Below are 19135 nucleotides of genomic sequence, written 5' to 3'. Positions count from 1 at the left end.
ATTTGAAATGACTAAAAAGGGATCAGTAAAGTGCCCATTTCACTCACAGGTTGAAATACCTTCTGGTTCATAAGTGTACATCCTGTTCCTGTGTTTGCCAGTTAGATCAGCTCGAACTGTCATAGAATAATCTTGAGGAGGGGAAAAAATACAAGATATGAGCAACTCTGGCTTTGTGGAGTGAGGTGGTGGTGAATAATTTTGTGAGGATAAAAGCCTTGTAAAATGGTGTTGATTAGCCTTTTCATGGCTGGAAAGAGTCTGGAAGCACCAGACTCTCAGCACGCTGTATGTTAATTAAGGAAGTCTGCTTCTGAAAACCCACGACGAGTAGGTCTCTACGTGCAAGCCTTGCCTGGTGGCTCAAGGTTATTGCCCGTTGTCCCCTTTGTACCCAGCAGTTTGATGGTAACTTTGCCTTTTGTGAAGTTGTTGGTCACAGTTTGGTGATGGGCCTTTGCTCCGCTCTTGGACAGAGCGTTTGTCATTCATCTGACGACAGGCTTGGAGCAAGAGGCTGGTATTCAGATGTTGTGGCACGGTGTCATGTAGGCAGGACCAAACTCTTAAAGGGTATATGTTAGCCATCAATAGTGGTGACATGCTGTTCATTGCTACTAGTGGAACAAGACTGTCATGGTTCTGTTTTTAAAACAATGCTAGTGGGATTGTATGCCCAACTTTAGCTCCAATTGCGAAACAACTTGTATTTTTCCAGTTAAGCCATTCCTTTTGAAAGTCTGGGTTATTTCTACAGCTTCAGTGGTCAAAAGAATAAGAGCTATTACTTGGAGCAACGTGAATTCAATGGGGGGAACACATAGAAAAAAACCCCAAAAAACGCTGTCCTGATTATTCCCCTGAGCCCAGAGACACCCACAAAGAGGATCTGAGGGATGTAATGGCCATCAGGTGCCAATGTTGTTATCACTGCTGGAATGCTGTCGGAGTTAGATAGTGTCTTAGTGATGGGAAACTGAGCACTAGAAATAGACTGAGTTGGCTGAGCTTGCCTCGGCTACTAACAGCTGGTTGGTATGGTCAGATACGGAGTTTCCCTGTTCTGTCTGAGTTGTCCCATGGTAGATGCTTGGGGATGAGGACAGAAACCCCAGGCAGGTAACTGGGAAAGCCTGATGACTGGCTATTTTTTCATTGTATCAGAATACTACCTGTTGTTGGAGTACATAAAATGGTATTTCCATACCAATAAGTATGTGTGTATGGAAGTGTCTCCCAGTCCCCTCTCCCAGGAGGAGCTGTGATGGTGTTTTGCAAACCCTGTTGTACATCCCCAGAGAAGTGGGAGAAAAAAGGGAATTTCAAATACAACTTCAAAGCTGTTCAAAGTGAATCAATTTCTGCTTTTAATATGGCTTAATTTTTTTTTAAATATAGCTTAACTTACCACCAGATTGAGCATGATAAAGTCCTTCTGAGCCATCTGCTGGATCTCTGGGCTAGAAGCAAATGCTTTCCTTAAAAGAAAGAGAAATACATTATTTGAGTGGGGGAAAAAAATGTCTGGACCACTGCTTTTCATGGGTTTGCATCATCTTATATTAATTCTAAATACACCAGTAAATGACTGGCACTACTTTCTGACATGCGCATTTCACACAAAGTTTGGAGGACTTGATTCTTATAAAGTGCAGTGCAAAAGACGTTTAGTCCTTGAGAAACCGAAGTGCTGATGTATAGACATATTTCCTTCCCGGTGGCTGGACAGGTCATGAAAGCCTATGCCTTGGCTTTATTTGGCTGTCTGCAGCCCCGCACTACAGAGTGTAGGAGTCCTCTGCACAATTCATGCTATTTGCATTTGGGGGAACGAATACTTAGAGAAGTTTCCTAGGAAATGGTGGGTACAGGCTTCCCTGACAAACCTCACTTTGCTCTCAATATCCTAGGAGGTTATCAAGTGGTAGTGAGGGGTCTGACACACTCTTGGGGCAGGAGGCCTTGTAAGAGTAAGAGGAAAGCGTGTAAAACGTATGGTAGCAGATGCTCTTGTGAGACAGAAGATGATTTGAGCTTTCCAATGCTGTAAACTATTGCGCTTCTAAGGTTCTGAAAATGTGCCACTAAAGGCATGTTGCAGTCCCTGTGAATCAGTGAATATGAGGCTACAAAGATGATTTTCTCAGTGTCTGACTCTCCACGCCTGCAGGATACCTGTAACTTCAAAGCCACACTATAAAACAACAGAATGGAGACAGGGTGATGGCTAAGCTCTCTGGTTTGAACAATTCTCGTCCAAGGTCCTCAAAAAGACTACGTCTCCAGACTAAACTTAAAGCTATCTGTTTTATGGTCTTAGGGTACTTCTTCCAATTCCAATGCCTCCCTTTAGGTCCACAGGGATTCATGGAGACTTCATGGGTTGCTAGCTTTTGGCTCTTCAGTTAAATTGAGCAGTGCTTCCTCGGGGTACTACTACCTCTTCAGCAAAATAAGTGTGCCAAAGGCCAAATTTAACAAAACCCCTGAGATTCCTCAGGCATCTCAGACGCCTGTGGCAGAAATCCAGATAAACCACACGATTCCAAAATAAACAACCCTCTTCCCTAGAGCAGCTTCTTCCCAGTTATCTTGCCTCCTCTGAGACTTCTTCTGATGCCCTTGCATGTAGAAGCTGTCAACACCTCCTCTTCTTCCCAGGCTCACCAGATCCCGTAGTCACAGCCTGTCTGGGAACTTCATCAACCCACCAGTGCGCTGGGCTGGGGGAAGACAGAAATCGCTTCCCTGCAACCACCCGTTCTCAGGAGCCCAGGTGTAATTACCCTGTCAGTGTGGTAGCCGTCCGCTTCTCTTCCTCTGCTGAAAAAATAACCTCTTTCCTTGTCTGAACTAATACCAGTTAAATGAGCTTTGGTAACTGTGGGAAAGTAACGGAAGATTGGCAAGGAGGATTGTAAATATCCTCAAGTGACTTGCATTGTGCTGGAAAACACATATATCACACTAACCATTGTTTAGTCTTATGTGCTTAACAAGTAGAACATCTGCACTTAGATAACATAGGCCTGTGATGGACTCAGAGGCACCTTAATGAACATCCCTGCCTTGCTGTAGAAGATCAAAGCACAGTGGAAAACTACACCTGCTTGAATCCCTGATATACAGGTGAGAACAGCAGGTTCTGTCGGTCTCTCTCTCTAATGAGGACTCTTTCGCTGTCAAGGACACCTTTGCTCAGTGGTGCCTCTGCCCAGGCTCATTTGGAGATCCTCTAGTCCGTGAGGCATCGCGATTAAATTTGTTCTTTGGCTTTCATCTGTGGTGGTGGTGTTGTTCCTGCATCCTGCCTGTTTCAGCTCGCACAGTAACCTGTCTCTTTTTGTTCCCAAATCCAATTCATTCTTCCAAAGTTGTATAGCAAGACAGTAAGTCCAAGCATGACAGCACAGCCCCCATGTGGCCCTGTTGAAGTTCAGCTTTCAAACATTTAACAGTCACGACCGGCCAAGCAGAAAAAGCAGAATTTTCGTTCTCAGGTTCAGAAACCCGGTCAGGAAGATTGGCAGGAACGTGGAGGTCAGGTTTTCGCTTGTCGGTGAGGATGCAGGGGGTTGCAGGGAGGGTGTCGTATGCTGGCTGGTGGGAATGGGCCTGCAGGAGATGAGGATGGTACTGGGAGTCCTGTGCTGTTCCTTAACGGCCGTGGCCTGGCTTTCCTAGGGAGCGTGACCTGGGCTGACGTTGGCTCCTTCTCCCCCATCCCTTACTCTTACTTTTTGTAGTTCTTTATTTCAAGAAAAAAACAGAGAAACAAAACAAAAACCCGACCCAAAAGATACAATCGAAGTTTCTGAGCACTGAGTATTCAGCTAAGGGGCTGGGGTGTGACTAGGTGTGCGGGATGAGAGGTTGTGGGGCTGATGCCAGGGAATCAGGTGTGTGGGGGTAGAGAGTTAGTAGAAAGAAACTAATAGACTTCATCAAGAATGTATACTTTCTTGATTTCTTTTAAGAATTTGTTGCCTTTCTGCTATTATTGCAAAGCAGCATTTTGTTACAGACTGCCTAAAAATCACTTAATCACAGGTGAACTCATGACTTGCCAAACTGTTGGAATGCTATTTGTTTTATGTTGCACTGTTGAGTTACTTCTTTTTTGTTTTGTGTTGTTTGTGTTTTCTTTTTATTCTTTGTTGGAGAGGGAGAGATGGACTAGGGACATGCACAAAAGTGACAAAACTCACCCTCCTTCTCATTTCACTTTCTACAAGTTAAAAAAAAAAAAAAAAAAAAAAAAGAGTTTGCCTATGGCAGAGGGCTTCGAACTAGATGGTCTTTAAGGTCTCTTCCACCTCTAATCTTTCTATAATTCTATTATTCTACGGCTCCTCCCTCAGGCCCAGGGCGAGGGAGGGCAGGGCCCGACCGGGCCGCCCGGCCGGTTGCTAGGGCCGCGTTGTGCCTAGCAACCGCCCGCCCCGGCTGTGCGCCTGCGCAGTGGGGCGCCCTGCGCCGCGGGGCAGGCCGGGAATGCTCAGAGCCGCCGGTGGCGGCGGCGGCGCGGTCCCGCCGCCGCTATGAACGAGGCGGTGGTGCGTCGGACGCAGGAGTCCTTGGGCCGAGTGATCCGCAAGCCGCCGCTGACGGACCGGCTGCTGAGTAAGCCGCCCTTCCGCTACCTGCACGACGTGATCACCGAGGTGGGCCGGGAAGCGGCCTGTGGGCCCGCTCCGCTGTTGCTAGGCAACAGGGCCTCCCTGCGGGCTCGGGCGCCCCCTGGCGGGCGGGGGTGTGGCCGCCGCGGGGCCGGGGGGACACCGGCGTCCTGGGCGCTCCATCCCTGGGGAGGGGGGACCCTGTCACCCCCCGAGTCCTCCATCCATAGGGAGGGGGGACACCCGGGGCGCTGAGCGCCCCATCCCCGGGGTGGGGGGACCCTGTCACCCCCTGAGCGCTCCCTCCCCAGGGAGGGGGGAACACCCGGGGCCCTGAGCGCTCCCTCCCCATGGAGGGGGGGGACCCCGTCACCGCCTGAGTTCTCCCTCCCTAGGGAGGGGGGACCCTGTCGCCTTTCCGGGGCCTGCCCAGGGCTGGGTTGTGCACACAGGTTGCTGCTGGGGGGGTTACGCTCCGGGTAGCAAGTAAATCTCAGAGGGTTTGGAGTTAGTGAGTAAATCTCAGGGGTTTCAGGGTGGCTGGTGGTGGTTAAGGCCAGATGAGGGGCCTGACTCTTTTCCTCAGTTTTCTGTGCCTTTGATCGTTCGTGAAACCTGCTAGTAGGTTGTTTTCCACCCTCCATTTACAAAAAAACAAACCAACAAAGTCTTAATTTTTATATTGGCTGATCTGCTGCTTTTATATATAGTCATGTGTAAAGAAATCAACACAGGAATAATACAGAACCGCATTTAAAATGCATATGCTATTGTTTACCCTGTGAGTCTCCTGGATTCACCAAGCATCAAGGTTAAAGATGGAATTAAATAGGAAGGGAGGCCTGAGCCATAAGCAAGGATTAAATCTTGTTGTTCCAGAGCATGTTCAGAGACACAGCAGACCTCCAAACCCGCTCTAGAAATACTTCTAAATGAGGTATCATCTCTGAAAGCAAATAAGGCAAATATATTTCCTATTGCCACATAAGCTTTATTGAACAGAGGCCTTCAGGTGTTCTTAACTTACTCCGTTTCTTCTGTTTTGAAGGTAATTAGAGTGACAGGTTTTATGAAAGGACTTTACACGGATTTTGAATTGAAATCAGATAATGTTAAGGTGGGTATGAAACTTCCTTACTTATTTAGCTTTAATGTTAGTATTCTTTGAAACTTGCTACAGGGTACTTTGGTCTTTTCTGTGTTCAATGTCAAGTACCTGTCTTTAGTTTTGTGAGAAGAAATTGTAAAAGCTATTGCCTGGTTGGTTATATATATAAGTGTGTATATATATATATATAAATTTGGTTATGTTATGCAATGCATGAGGTGAATACCTATAGGTTGCACTTGTGGATGTGACACAAATAAGCTGTTGTCTGCAGAGAACTATTTCTGCAGAAATCTCAAAACAGTGAGCGTTAATGTATGACCAGATCTTGGTTTACAAAATACTGTTGTATTACAGATGAAAAAAATCATTATGTATCAGGGTTTCCTTGAAGTAGTAGTTAGGCATTGATAAAAAATCACAGACACTGGAAATCCACACATAGTTATTTAAAGAGTTTTGTTATCTCTCAGTGGAATGTATGGTTTCATATTTATGGTTTTATATATGAGTGTGTATACACATGTACAGATATATATACTGTATACATATATACAGTAAATGTTCTTGCTTAATATCCCAGGCATTTGTCTAGTATATGCATTTCACAATAGTTTTACTACAGTATACAAATGGCTAATTACTGAAAGAGGAGGTTAATGTTATTACTGAAAAATGCTTTTCTTAAGCACAAGGGTGACTTTAGTCTCTGTTTGCTGCTCTTCTACTGTGCGCCTCTGCTGAGCCAGGGATGCTCACTTCTCCAACTACCGACTTGACTGGAAACTTTGGTCGCTTATTCATGGCAAATAACGCAGTGTTTGTATGTTGCTAGTTAGACAGCTACATCTGTTGGTGATTGTTTAACATAGCAACTGAAAGTATGAGGTCTGTGAGCCCGGCTTGTCATCCATGCAGCCAGTTATATGGATGTTTTATGCACTTCTTGCAGCTAATTATCTGTCTGATATGTATGTTTATTTCTGTGACTGTTCTTATTGTTGTCAGGATAACTCGAAACTAAATTAGTTATACAATGGATTGATTGTTTTTGTTGGTACTTTCCCTGTTGAAGCTTGTCAATAGGTTCTGTGATGAAGAGCAGCTTAGCACATGCTGCCTCATCTTTGGAGAGCACAGTGCATTTTATTTGTGGATTGAAAAAGCAGATTTCCTAGCAACTCCTGAGTAGGTCTTTCTTTGTGTCTACATACTGTGATAGCTGTGAAGTTGCACCGATCTTGAGTACCCCTCTGAGAATTTCTTTCACAGTCCATGAGATAATGGTTTTCAAGAGTTCAGGCAGAGGAGATCAAAAGGCTGTAGTATGAGGGAAAATGTCTTTAGCTTGTGTTCTTTCCAAAACACTGGTCAGGAGAAAGACTTGGCTCTCCCAGGATGCTTCCTTATTGTGATTTCTGTTGGAGTTGTACAAAAACAGGAGAGTAATCTTTATGCGGAGACCAAAATGACCCACAGAGTCTGAGAGCAGCAGCCAGAGTACACATTGTGAATAGCTGTATATATTTCTGTGTGATGGTGATCTGCTTTATGTAGTACTAAGTAATGATGCTTATCTGGTGTAATGATTTGGCAGTAGATGCACAGACTTGGAACGGGCAGGATGCTTTCAGAAAAAATAAAAGGTTCGTACCCACTGTGAAATAATCCCAGTGCTGTAGTCCACGGTCTGCTTGCTGTGGACTGGGAAAAATGGACAGGTGCTCTTTGCAAGCTGGCTGTGCTGTTGCAGATCATGAGGTGCGTAGACTGAAATTAGTAAAGCCCAAAGCTCATGGTCCAACCTCTGTGGTGGCTGGGGCTGGCTTCTGCTCTGGACATCCCCTTACGTGCTACACAGCATTGTGCACGCGTACATGCAGCAACCATCTTAATTTCCAGTTTCAACTCGCCTCTCCCACCGGGGACATAGCAGTGGGGTCCTAAAGTACTCGCCGTTTCTTCTGTGCTACCTTTTATGTCTCCACTGTTGGGATAACACATATTGCATGGATAGCTGGTCCCCTCCTTCTGTATAGAAAGAGGTGGGAGGCAGGCTGGAAGCTTCCGACGAGCCAAATCCGGCCCGCAGAGCATGCATGTTTATCTTGCTGAGTTCTAGTTTGTGCCAGAGATGTACAGTCAAAGCAATCAAGGAGAGAGAGATGGAAGGGAAATAAAAAGCATGAGGACAGGTACGTCGGATGGTATTGCTGTCTGCACGTTTATCAGAAAGGTTTGTCTTGTTAGGTCTAGTAAAAAGTTGTTCTCTTATAAATGGAAAGACTGGATATCAGACTTGCTCTTTTAATCTTCCACATCAGCTTTATATATACACACAGAAAAGTCTCCATATTTTTGTACGTATGAAGTCTTATCACTTGGAATAGTGGAGATATCTTTGTTTGAAAGCTACCCAATAAAAATATTTTCTTAAGCTCTCAGCACTGTTTCAGATATTTGTTTCTATTTTGATAGAACTTTTATTTACTGATGCAGGAAGGAGCTGTAGATTTCTCATTGGGTTCATGAGGATTTTTTATATGGACAGAACACACTGATAACCTAACTGCTGAAAATGACAAGGATGTAGGAGAAAATTTTTGATCTTTATTTGAAAACTTGTTTAATTTAGAAAAGTGTCCTTTCTCCTTCCCTAAATTAACAGATTGTATACATCCTTGGAAGGATGGACAACTATTTTAATAGTTGCAGTGTTTCCTTCCTTTCCTTTTTTATTTGTGAATGCAGGAAGCGCTGGTGAGGGTGAAGTGTTCCTGATGTTAATGGAGACAATCTGAAAATCCCAGCTATGTGGAAGTTGTTTGTTTTAGTCCTTTCGGAAGAGTCAAAGACGGGAAGTACCCTGACTCTGGAGACTGTCTTCCCACGCGTTTAACTATCATTTACGTGCTTGCAGCAGAACCCAGTTCTTGTTCATGGAGAGTGGCTCTGGGATTTGAAATAACACATGAACAGCTCTCTTAAGCTCCAGTGCCACAGGACTAGACAGTGCTCCCCGATTGCCTGTAAAGAGTGTTGGCCATGCTCAGCTGAGGAAATCCTGGCTTCTGTTGCTTTCCTCTGTATCAGTATGCCTGTCAAATTAGATCCAGGTCATTCTGGATCTGTGCACCTGAGATACCCAGACAGTAAGTGCAGTGCAAAATCGGGTGTTTTACCAGATAATTACAACTGCTCCTTTCCTGAATTAATTGAAATGGCAGTGGTCCACTTTTCAGTTATCAGTTTGAATGCTGTAGTTTATAATCTTTTGAACCAATGCTTATTAAAACACGCATAGAGAATTCTTCTTACATGGGCTTACTTTTGAACAGGCTAGTTAAATACTTTCTTATCTACACTTATAACCGTAAAGGATGAGTGAGTAGACTTCTGTGCTGGGCCTGATAAATATTCCTTGAAATTTATTATGTTTTATTAATAAAACCTTTTTTTTCCCCACCCCCTGAGTATTCTGCAGCTGCAGAGACTTCACACCATGATTTCATTCTCTGGGCCAGGAACCCTCCAATAAAATTTTACTTGGTGGGGATTGGTTTATTTTGTCTTTCTTTTTTTCTTATAGTTTTGCATAATCACCAAAAGCCATCATCTCTACTGAAGGGCACTTGGGGAAAGTTGTTTGTGAAGTATAATTATAAAACTAAAACACATCTGGTAATTGTTGAGATAAAAATATGTGCCTGTATCCCTTTCCCACCATCTTTTGTATGTTTTCTTTACTCACTGTTAAGTCTGGTTTGTGAAGTATGTGTACGAGTATGTAAGTCCCTCAGTTTAGACTCTCATAAGTCCCATAACTTTGTGACACTCTGTGCTGGAAAATATTGCTCTGAAGGACAATTCTTGCCCTGAATATCTAGTGTAACGGTCCTGTTATAACTCTAGTGATTCTTTTGGTAATAATTGCAATCATTTCTTAAACAAAACTTCATCTTCTTTAACATGTAATGCTTGAAAATAGAGTGCCAAGGGTCTTACAGCAATCTTAAAATGCACTGGACCTAAATGATAAACATATTAAAAAGACAAAGTTATACTTTCGCTTTGGTCATTCCAGTTCAGTGTTCATCTGTTATGAAAGCTGTCATTTCTTAATCAGAAATAAATAACTAACTATAAATCAGGGGCAGCCTTCTTTCCTGGCCTTACAAACCATGTGCTGCTCTTGTTGTATGGCTGCCTTCTGCAACTCTTCCTCCCATCAGAGTTTTTCTAGTCTAGTGGTGTGTGGAATTATTTTGGCTTCTCAGTATTATTTCTTAATTGCTCTTTTACCAGGATAAAGATGCCAAAATCAGCTTCCTTCAGAAGGCAATTGATGCTGTTGTAATGGTAACAGGAGAGCCGCTGTCAGTAAAACCAGCACGTGTCGTGGCTGGACATGAACCTGAAAAAACCAATGAATTTCTTCAAGCAATTGGGAAGTGCTGCTTAAATAAGGTATGATGTCACATATGTATTTTATATACATGGAGATATATTATCAGAGCTTACTTGCAACAGACTTTATTCACACTCATCTGCTATTTTTAATTACACAAGATAAATCTTGGGTCACCACTTATAATAATAACAACAGAGAGATAGTATATGATTCTTAGCAGAGTTTGAGTCAGGTCCCCAGGCAAATATGTTCTGGATATTTTAGTGCTTTTAACATATGCTGGTTTTTATTTTTCACCTTATTCATTGGTCATTTAATAACATCTATTAGGTTTGAAGAAGAATGTGAAGCTTCAGAACTTTTAAAAATTTTGGATGCAGACACATTAATTATATGACCAGATGCTCCCAACTTTGACTTTATCTCCTCTAAAATTTCAGTTAAATCTCTAATTCTGTAATGAAAGTCAGTTTTCCAATGTGCGTGGAGTTCTTTTGTTTTGTTTTGTTTTTTTAAATTGTTTGAATATGGAAGTGAGGGAAAGGAGAAAGTTGATAACCTGTTAAAAATAACTGCAGGGGCAGTTCTTAAAATCATTGTTGCATTCTTAAGGTAATTGTTTCGTTAAAAGCAATGGGAAATCTTTGCTTATAGGTGTTACAGAGATTTTTGAATTACAAAGGTATTATCTAAAACCCTTAAATTAATGAATGTGCAGAAATTGTGTATATTTAACTGTGAAATACTGCAGTGTTTATAGGCTGTCTGCAAGTCTAGTTCGGATTATCTTTTGTCTGATAATCTGCTCATTTAAATTTATGTTATTTTGTTTGAAGTAGCTGAGTGCTATGAGCTTCTTCCTTACGAATTGCTTGAGATCAGGAAGGGGGAAGCTGATAAACATATGCACAGATACTGGATAAGTTAGAAAATGTGCTTGATGAAACAGCTTTGTAGGATGTTGTGATGAGATTTAATATCCAGAAGATATAGTCTACCTATTTGAGCTAAGATAATTAGCCTCTTGGCTTTTGTTACGCCTGATGTGCATTGTGGAAAAGATTTCATTCAGTCTCTAGCTTGATACTTTTAGTGCTGAGCTGAGCACACTGCTTGGAGTCAGGTAGTTCAGGTAAGTGTTGTTAATGTACAGAAGTTTGTGTCCAAATGTGAAAACCCACAAAAATTCATAGTTTTGCATTTACAAACCAAGAGAGAATCAGCAGTCAACCCCCAGGGCAATATCAGTTTTAGGGATCTAAAAGCTGTTCCTGTTTCAGGAAGAATTCCCTGACAATGTGATGATTTTTTTCTTTGCCACTTGGACAGGAAAACATGTCGATAACTTACTGTGTAAGTGATCTAATTAATAATTGCTTGTGGTTTTAACAAATGAACTAGATGCAGAAGCTTTTTGAACAGCATAACTGCAGCTTATTGAAACTCATTCTTAATGTAGCTTTCCTTTCTTTAGAGACTGTTGCTGATTGAGCAAGTATTAGGTGAAAGTGGAGTGGCCTAAGAGTGGATGCAAATACAACATAATGTGGTTTTAAGAGCGTTTAACCAATCTAGCACTCGTAGTATAAGGATTTGATAGTCATTTACCTTACCACTTTGAAAAATATTTCAATTGTTGCAATGAGAATTGCTATTGTGTTATAATACATAAAAAGTACCATATATTTATGTAGCTTTAGCACACATAATGAAATTATTACAAGAATTACAAGGAGGTGTTTGACATAAAAGCACATTATTACTTCTCTGAAAGGATGTTTCCAAAAGAGCAAAAATATAAGCTTTATTAAAAAAACCCTAACCAATTCTCCTCCAAAAAACCCAGGTCATGTTGATTACAGAGTTTGGAAGGAAGAAGATATTTAATAAAATAATTTACTCATTTCAATGATGTTTTTCTGTTCCTTGCAGCTGTCCAGTGATGTTGCTGTAAAAAGGATCTTAGCTGGGGAAAAGGCTGATGTTAAAGGGAAGCCTCCATCCTCTAAATCTCGAGATAAAGAAAGCAGAGAAGCCAAACCAGAGGAACAAAAAAGCCATAGAGATAAAGAGGTAGGTATTTGCAACTTTTGTGGGGTACAGAGACTCCTGCTTTCTATGGTTTGGGTTGGGTTTTTTTTTTTTTAGCTTGCATTTTTGTCTGTGGAAGGTAACTGTGTGATAGAGTTGCCAAGTATTGGAATTAATTTTCAGTTTTTAATTTCTTTTTAGGGTAGAGGAGAAACTGAAATTAAAGACAGAAGCTCAAGCAGAGACAGAAAACCCAAAGGAGATTTGAACAAGAGTGAAGAAAGAGAAAAGGAAAGTGATAAACAGAAGAATAATGAAGACAGGCACAGAGACCCTGAAAGAGACACCTTTAAGGAAGGAGAAAAACAAGAAAGGGAAAGAAACAAAAGCAGAACAACCAAGCAAGGAAAAGAAACAGAAAAAAATAAGGGAAACGGAGACATAGAACGAGAAGATGATCTCAGGCATGATAAAGGACAGGAAAGAGAGAAAAAAAATGAAGGAGGAAGAGAAAAAGACAGACTGAAAGGAAGAGACAAAGATAAGGCTAGGGACAGAGACCGAGAGAAAGACAGAGATAGAGGAAAAGATCGGGAAAGGGATAGACAAAGGGACAGAGAAAAAGATGGGGAGCATTTAAAAGAACATGGAAAGGATAAAGCAGAGAGAAAGGTAATTGAAATGTTACTTCAGAGAGCAATAACTTCTGGCATGCTGTGGTAGGGACCGAACATTTGTTATAATGACCTTGCGTGTTTGTATTCTCTGCTCATTTAACAATTAAGTACTTTAACAGCAATTACTCTAATGAAGTGAAAGTGTTAGTGTGGATTTGTTCTGGTAAGAGTGTGATTGAGGCTGTATGTGTAACTTCATGTCTCTCTCATGATATATCTTGACTTGAGCCATAAGACTTTGTTGGACTGTGCTTCCTGAACATGTAATAAGTGCTTTCTTTTCTGAACTCTGCATGATTATCTTTTTTCTTTTTTTTTTTTTTTTTTTTTCCCTGAAAGAACTGTTGGGAAAGCTATCTAGATGAAATCATTTCCCTCTTGCAATGGTGCCCTATTTGCATCTTTGCGAATGAACACATCCACTGTTTCCCCATACTGCAGGCCTTCTCAGACTAAAGGCCTAAACTGCCTTAATAGCCATCTCTTCACTGCCTTTCATTTTGCTGTTCTTTTAATCTTCTCTCTTCCTCCTCTAAATATTTCCTGTTCTTGTTTTCTGTTGCGTGCTGGTTCGTGGTAGAAATTTGGAATTAATGGACGTCAAAGGTGCTTGTGTTAAGGAGTAGTTTAATTTTGTTAGATGTGAGAAGGCACTTCTGTCAGTACCTGTCTGCTGGCCTTAAGAATTGTTGCCTTCCTAGTATCGCTCAGAGAGAACAACGTTTAACTGTAGATTTTACTTGGTTAGTCTCCTGTGCCAGGGAGGCAAGGTGAAGAGGGCAGGTAGATGGATAAGAATACCGTTGTAATATGTTCAGTTCTACTCTATGCTAATTTCCCCTTTCACGTTATTCAGGTAAGTAGCTCGCTTCTCAGCACACTAAATCTAAAGCAATTAATTTCTTTTCAGTCTGCAGATTCTGAGGAATCCACACTTAGGAAAATGCAGAGGCCAACTAAAGACAGCAAGTGCCAGCCGGATAATGAGGTTAGTAGCATAGACAATCTGGGGACGTGAATATTGAAAGCGTTGCATTTTAGAATGATTTGTGAGCCTGCATGAAAAGAATGCAGGATTGAAAGGTAGGCAGATGACAAGTTTTAGGGCTGTAAAAGAGATGCTTGTCTGGCTGTTTGGCTTTTTGGTTTTTGGGGTTTTTTTTGTAATTTTTTTTTTTTTAATTTCTCTGAGCTTGGACAAAAGAAGGTCTACTCAGTTTATTTAATTTTCCAGGTTTATTTCTGTGTATTGATGTGTTGGGTACGTCAAGAAAAATATTTATTTGTTCAAAGTTTTCTGTTTATTCCTCTGAATCTTTCCTGGAAAGCTGCTGCTTTTTTTTGGGGGGTACTTCAATGTAAGTTACTGTTTTGGAAAGAAAATCAGTCCAATGTTGTGTCTGGGCCTGTGTTTTGCAGCTGGATGATGGTAGGGCAGAATAGCAACTCACTGATTGCCTCTGAACAGTAGCTGTTGCTTGTGATACCATTGTGTCTCCATCTGCTGCTTCCTGATGACCTGAGGCAATCTGGGGAATTATGGAGCCATATGGCTAAATGTTTAAAGAGTGAGACTTCAATAAATTAACCTAAAGCAGCTCAGACTAGGAAAAAATAGGCAGGATCCCAAGTCTAACAGGAGTCTCTGAGAGTCTATGGGCCACTGACATCATCCTGTCTTCTGCATGAGATGACAAATTTATAGCCGTTCATTGACTGAAATCCAAGTAAACTTTTTAAATTATTGGCACTTGGAGGGAGAGCTTATAAAATAGTTTTTAGCCTGAAGCAAGTGTTCATGGCCAAGTTAAACTTCCTGCAAACTGGGTCTCTAATGGAAATTCTGAGCCTCATCCCAAACTCTCGTAGTGCTGTTGGGCACCACAATAATACACTAGGGCAGTAAAGTTTCATTTCCCGTCTTAAGTGCTTTTGGGAGGGATTCCAAGGCATGTGGGCTTATTACCTTAAATCTAGATGACATGCTTTTCGTCTACTTGCTTGCGTAACAGTAGATGGTACTTAAGTTTTAGGTGATGAAAACACATGCTTTAGACCAGTGCATGACAAATGGTCATCTTCTTAAGGCTGTGGAAGAGAGAAATGAAATGAAAATGTTCCCAATGAATTTTTAGAGCAGGATAGCTGCGCAAAGGGATTTAGAGGAAATTCCAGCATGAAATAATTGGAAAGTGCGTCTAATGGACTGGGTCTGATCTTCTTGTCCTCACAGTAGTTTCACAGCAGGGTAATGCCTTTATTTCCAGGGATTTACCCTGATTTAAACTACTAAATCTCCATTTAAGTCACGTGGCAGTGAAACAAGTGTATTAAAAAAAGAAAAAGGAAAACAATTTATGTCTTTATGCACATGAAGAGTATTGAATCATAGTTTGTAGTCTCTGCTGCATAATTAATAAATCTTCAGGATCTGTCTTTAGCTTTTTGTAAATATAGTACAAGCGAAACAATTTGAAGCAGCCCCTCTCAAGCAGTGGCTGATATGCCAGTACCTGATGTGTCACCTTTCTGCCCTGAGGATTATCCTCTTCTTACTTCTGGTTTGTTCTTGTTGTGCTCACTTACCCTGGCTCCTAGTCCTGCTCTCTTTATCCTCATGTTCCTAGCTACAGCTTCTCTTTCTTTCCAACCCTGCTCTTACGTGGCTTCACATCGTAATGAGTTATTTGTCATCATGTTTCTTCTGTATTTGAATTAGGCCCTTTCTTCAGACACGCTGCTTGGCAGCATAAGGACATGGAAACAGTGGGGGGAAAAAGCACTGGGGTAATGGGAACTTTATTTGATATCTCTGTGGAATATTCAGGCTGTTTGGCTTCTATGCTGCATTTACATTAGAGAACAAACTAATTTGGTTTTTGGTTTTGTTTTTTTTTTTTTGTTTCGTGCTCTGCATGTACAGCAAAGCTATGACTTAAAGTTTAGTTCCTAGCTTTGCTCCTATGAGATTAGGAGTCTAAATAAGATTCTACCTGTATTCATAGAAGTCAATTTTTCTTACTGACAATTATCAGAGGCTAGTTTTAAAATGCTACTTAAATTTCAACAGGTTGACTTTTTTTTCTAAAGTTTATTTTTCTGCTACTAAAGAAACTCTATACGTTATCCAGTATGTAATCGTCATCACATGGGTATCTATAATTTTCTGGAACTAAAGGAAAGCGAGTACAAGTAGGAATTAAGAGGAGACATTTGGCTTACACATGGTAATCAGGAGAAGACTGCTTGCTGTCAAGGCTAGCTGTCGCATACTACACTGTTTGTGATCAGAGCGAGTTGAGTTGTATTCTATTAGCTCTCAGTCCACCTCAGGTAAAAGTCTTGTTTAAAATGGATGCTTCATAGCATGACTGATTGACCTTCTAAATAATAAAGACAACCTTGTCTTTTGACAAGAGGTTATTCAGGTCATAGAGCTTCTGAGCGTATGGTGCTGTTTATATAAAAGCAGCTGCAGAACAGGTATGCCATTTTACCCCTAAGGCCAAACACATTGGAAAAGTCTCTTCCATTTTACAGATGTCTGCTGAAACTCTTGGCTAAAACTTTTTGTAATATCCTGTCACTTTTGGCCACTCTATAATGACTTTTATTTTTGCCCTACAAACTGTATTGCTCTGGAACTGGTCACTTGAATCAGCCTCTAAGTCATATCTAATGAACTTTGATTTCTGTTGGGACTCATCTCAACTATATAATGGAACAACTACTGAATAGAAAAAAGACATAACTCCCTAGAAGCAGTAGAGAGAATCATTCCATGGAAATCTGCTGGACGTGGCTCAACTATTTTTGTTCCAGTGCTGTGAATGACCCTTTCTTTTTGGTGTCAGTTATTCATAACTGGCTCATATAATAGAAATCCATCATTAAAACTTACATTTTAAAAAGTGGGATTTTTCTAATAGTTCTTTTTGTGTTTGAAACGTTTTAATTAGCAGATGCTAACACAAATAGAACACCATCTTGCAAGCCTTCACTTTAGGAAAAGATAATTGATCCATATTTTCCTAAAAAGTTTTATCACAACAGCAGTCAAATTGACCTTAGCAAGTAGAGATCTTTCCTTGGTGCTGTTGCACACCAATAAATTCTACCTGTTAGTAATGATTGCCGTTTTAGGAATAAATACTGGAAATAGAGACAGTTTGAGGGAAAGAGCAAAGAAAGCCTTTGAAGGATACATAGCTTTCAGTAAAAGCATTAGAAGTGAGCTGTGTTTATTTGTTAAGGAACAGTCTGTTGCACAAAATAAAAAAAAAAATATATGCAGTTGCATTTATATATGTAGTTTTATTTATATAAACTTATACACGCACACATTTTTTACAGTATACATGAAAATATACCTCCTGGCACTGTGGATCTGATTAGAAGAAAAATATTGTGGAGGGTTAATTGAATTAGATTCCTATCCACAGACTTAATTCTTGTTTATTATTAGCGAACTATCAGTGGATCTGATGAATTAGAAGGGGAAAATCCCAGTGGCCAATCAATGTAATGTGTCGTCCCCTTCCCTTGCTTAGGTGGATGAGTTTTTCTGCCTTTGACTGTTGATGCATGGAGTGGCCATGGCTAGAGGAGGTGTTTGTAAGCATGTACAGAATTCATTGTGAGAGCAATATAAAAGTCACTGATAGAAGCTCTTCGTGGCATCCTTTCATGAATACAGAGGTTAGTTGTTGCACGGAAAGGGGAGGAATTAAGCTTGGCAGGATGTCTTTTCAAAGCATGTTCCTCTTCTTGACCTGCTGAAACATTACAAATCATTCTTTTGTTATGTCTTAAAGTGAAAGTCAACCTATTTAAAGGTTAATAATGAGGACAAAGCAGGAGACTGGACAGTTTACAGCAGGCTGCTTTATCCTCTCCAAATAAAAACGTAATTTCTCAAAACAGGGAAGTGTGCATGCATCCATCTAGGATTCCACTTTAATATGTTTTTTCCAGGATGGTGCGAGATGAAGTGTACGATTTCTTTTTAATGGCTCCAGTGACTGCTTTTCAAAGCCTTGTAGATTCTGAATTTGTAAGAAGAAGAATGACCTATTTTATCTCCCTTTGGAAAGACTCAAATCATAAATATTGTGGGATTTATGTTTTTGTATGCTACCATAGTGATTAAATTTTAGCTTTTACTTTGCACCTGTTGCCAGTGTGCACATGTGGCTCAACAAAAATGTTAATTGGTGTTTGTAGTCACTACCTGACATAAATAAATGACTGAATCCACTCCTCCAGAAGCCTCAGCACCTATTCTCAACTTCTTCCCCACCTGTGCTAATAATTACATCACCCAAAGAGCTGTTGAAGTTTGAGTGTACCAGATGTGGCCTGTAGGCCCACAGAGCCAGACTCTGACGGTATGCGAGCTTTACTGTTGCTCCTTGCATAGTGTTGTGGTTGTGAAAGATGGTAGTAATTACGATGAAATAAGATTAAGATTAATCACTTCAATATTAGCCATGCATTTTGGACTTCTGTCTGTTTTTCTTTATAACAGGCCAGCATTTTCTAAAGAGTAAAACAAAAATATTGGTAGCTGTGGTTGTGGGTCAAATAATAAGTGTAATAATCCAGTGAAGACAGTGCAGGTGAAAACTGCTTTATGTCGAAGCAGGAAAGTGTACTGTCCATTTGGCTAGATTTTTGTGAAGCGCAGGATGTAGGTCTTTTGGCTGATTGAATACCTGAAATTCTGAGCATGGATGTTAGATTACAATCATGGAGGTGAAGGAGATGTAGTTTCTAAAGCACCTAAACTAACTGTTGAAGGTGACTTTTGCATAGACGGCTCACTTTCCTGTAAAGCACCTCCAAACAGGTCAACTTCTCAGTTTATCACAGTTGCATACTGTGATTGTCTGTTATTAAGAAGCATTTCCCCTTTGTCACGAACTTCTGTTGAGCTTGTGCTCAACAGAATTTATATGCATTTTACAGCATATAAAAAAAAAAAAGCAACATTTGCCTTCAAAGCAAACTTCTCACCGTGTTCCTGACATGGCACTTTCATCCCCCTCCTTCACGTAGCAGTGTCTCTGGGGCCAGTGATTGTAATAAGCTCGTGGAGGTGGGATGTTTCTCTTGCATGGTCACCTAAAGTAGTTTGAGTAAAAATACTCACCAGTACCCTGTATTTTTAAACATCTTGTAATGTTCTTTTTGCATTATGACATGTATGGTCCATTGTCCTATATGCAAGATATTATGGAAAATGAATGATTTACATTGTGGAATTTGACAATTTTCTCTTACAGATTAT

General features: G+C 40.8%; 1 protein-coding gene across 2 annotated transcripts in view; it reads left to right on the top strand.

Annotated features, from left to right (window-relative positions):
* Positions 1-4413: 4413 nt before the first annotated feature.
* Positions 4414-19135, top strand: part of TRAF3IP1 (TRAF3 interacting protein 1) — a 45737-nt gene continuing 31015 nt past the window's right edge. Inside the window, exons 1-6 of one of the 2 annotated variants that reach the window (XM_074596011.1) lie at positions 4414-4664; positions 5668-5736; positions 10033-10194; positions 12071-12211; positions 12371-12841; positions 13757-13834. In XM_074596011.1, the coding sequence (XP_074452112.1) occupies positions 4542-4664; positions 5668-5736; positions 10033-10194; positions 12071-12211; positions 12371-12841; positions 13757-13834 (1044 nt within the window). In that variant the 5' untranslated portion in view covers positions 4414-4541. The remainder of the gene's footprint in view (positions 4665-5667; positions 5737-10032; positions 10195-12070; positions 12212-12370; positions 12842-13756; positions 13835-19135) is intronic. The other variant, XM_074596012.1, reaches the window with a different exon arrangement.

Source organism: Larus michahellis, chromosome 7 (genome assembly GCF_964199755.1).
Source record: "Larus michahellis chromosome 7, bLarMic1.1, whole genome shotgun sequence".
Classification (NCBI taxonomy): domain Eukaryota; kingdom Metazoa; phylum Chordata; class Aves; order Charadriiformes; family Laridae; genus Larus; species Larus michahellis.
The sequence above is the reverse complement of the archived record's forward strand: the minus strand, read 5'-3'. Positions and strand labels throughout refer to the sequence as shown.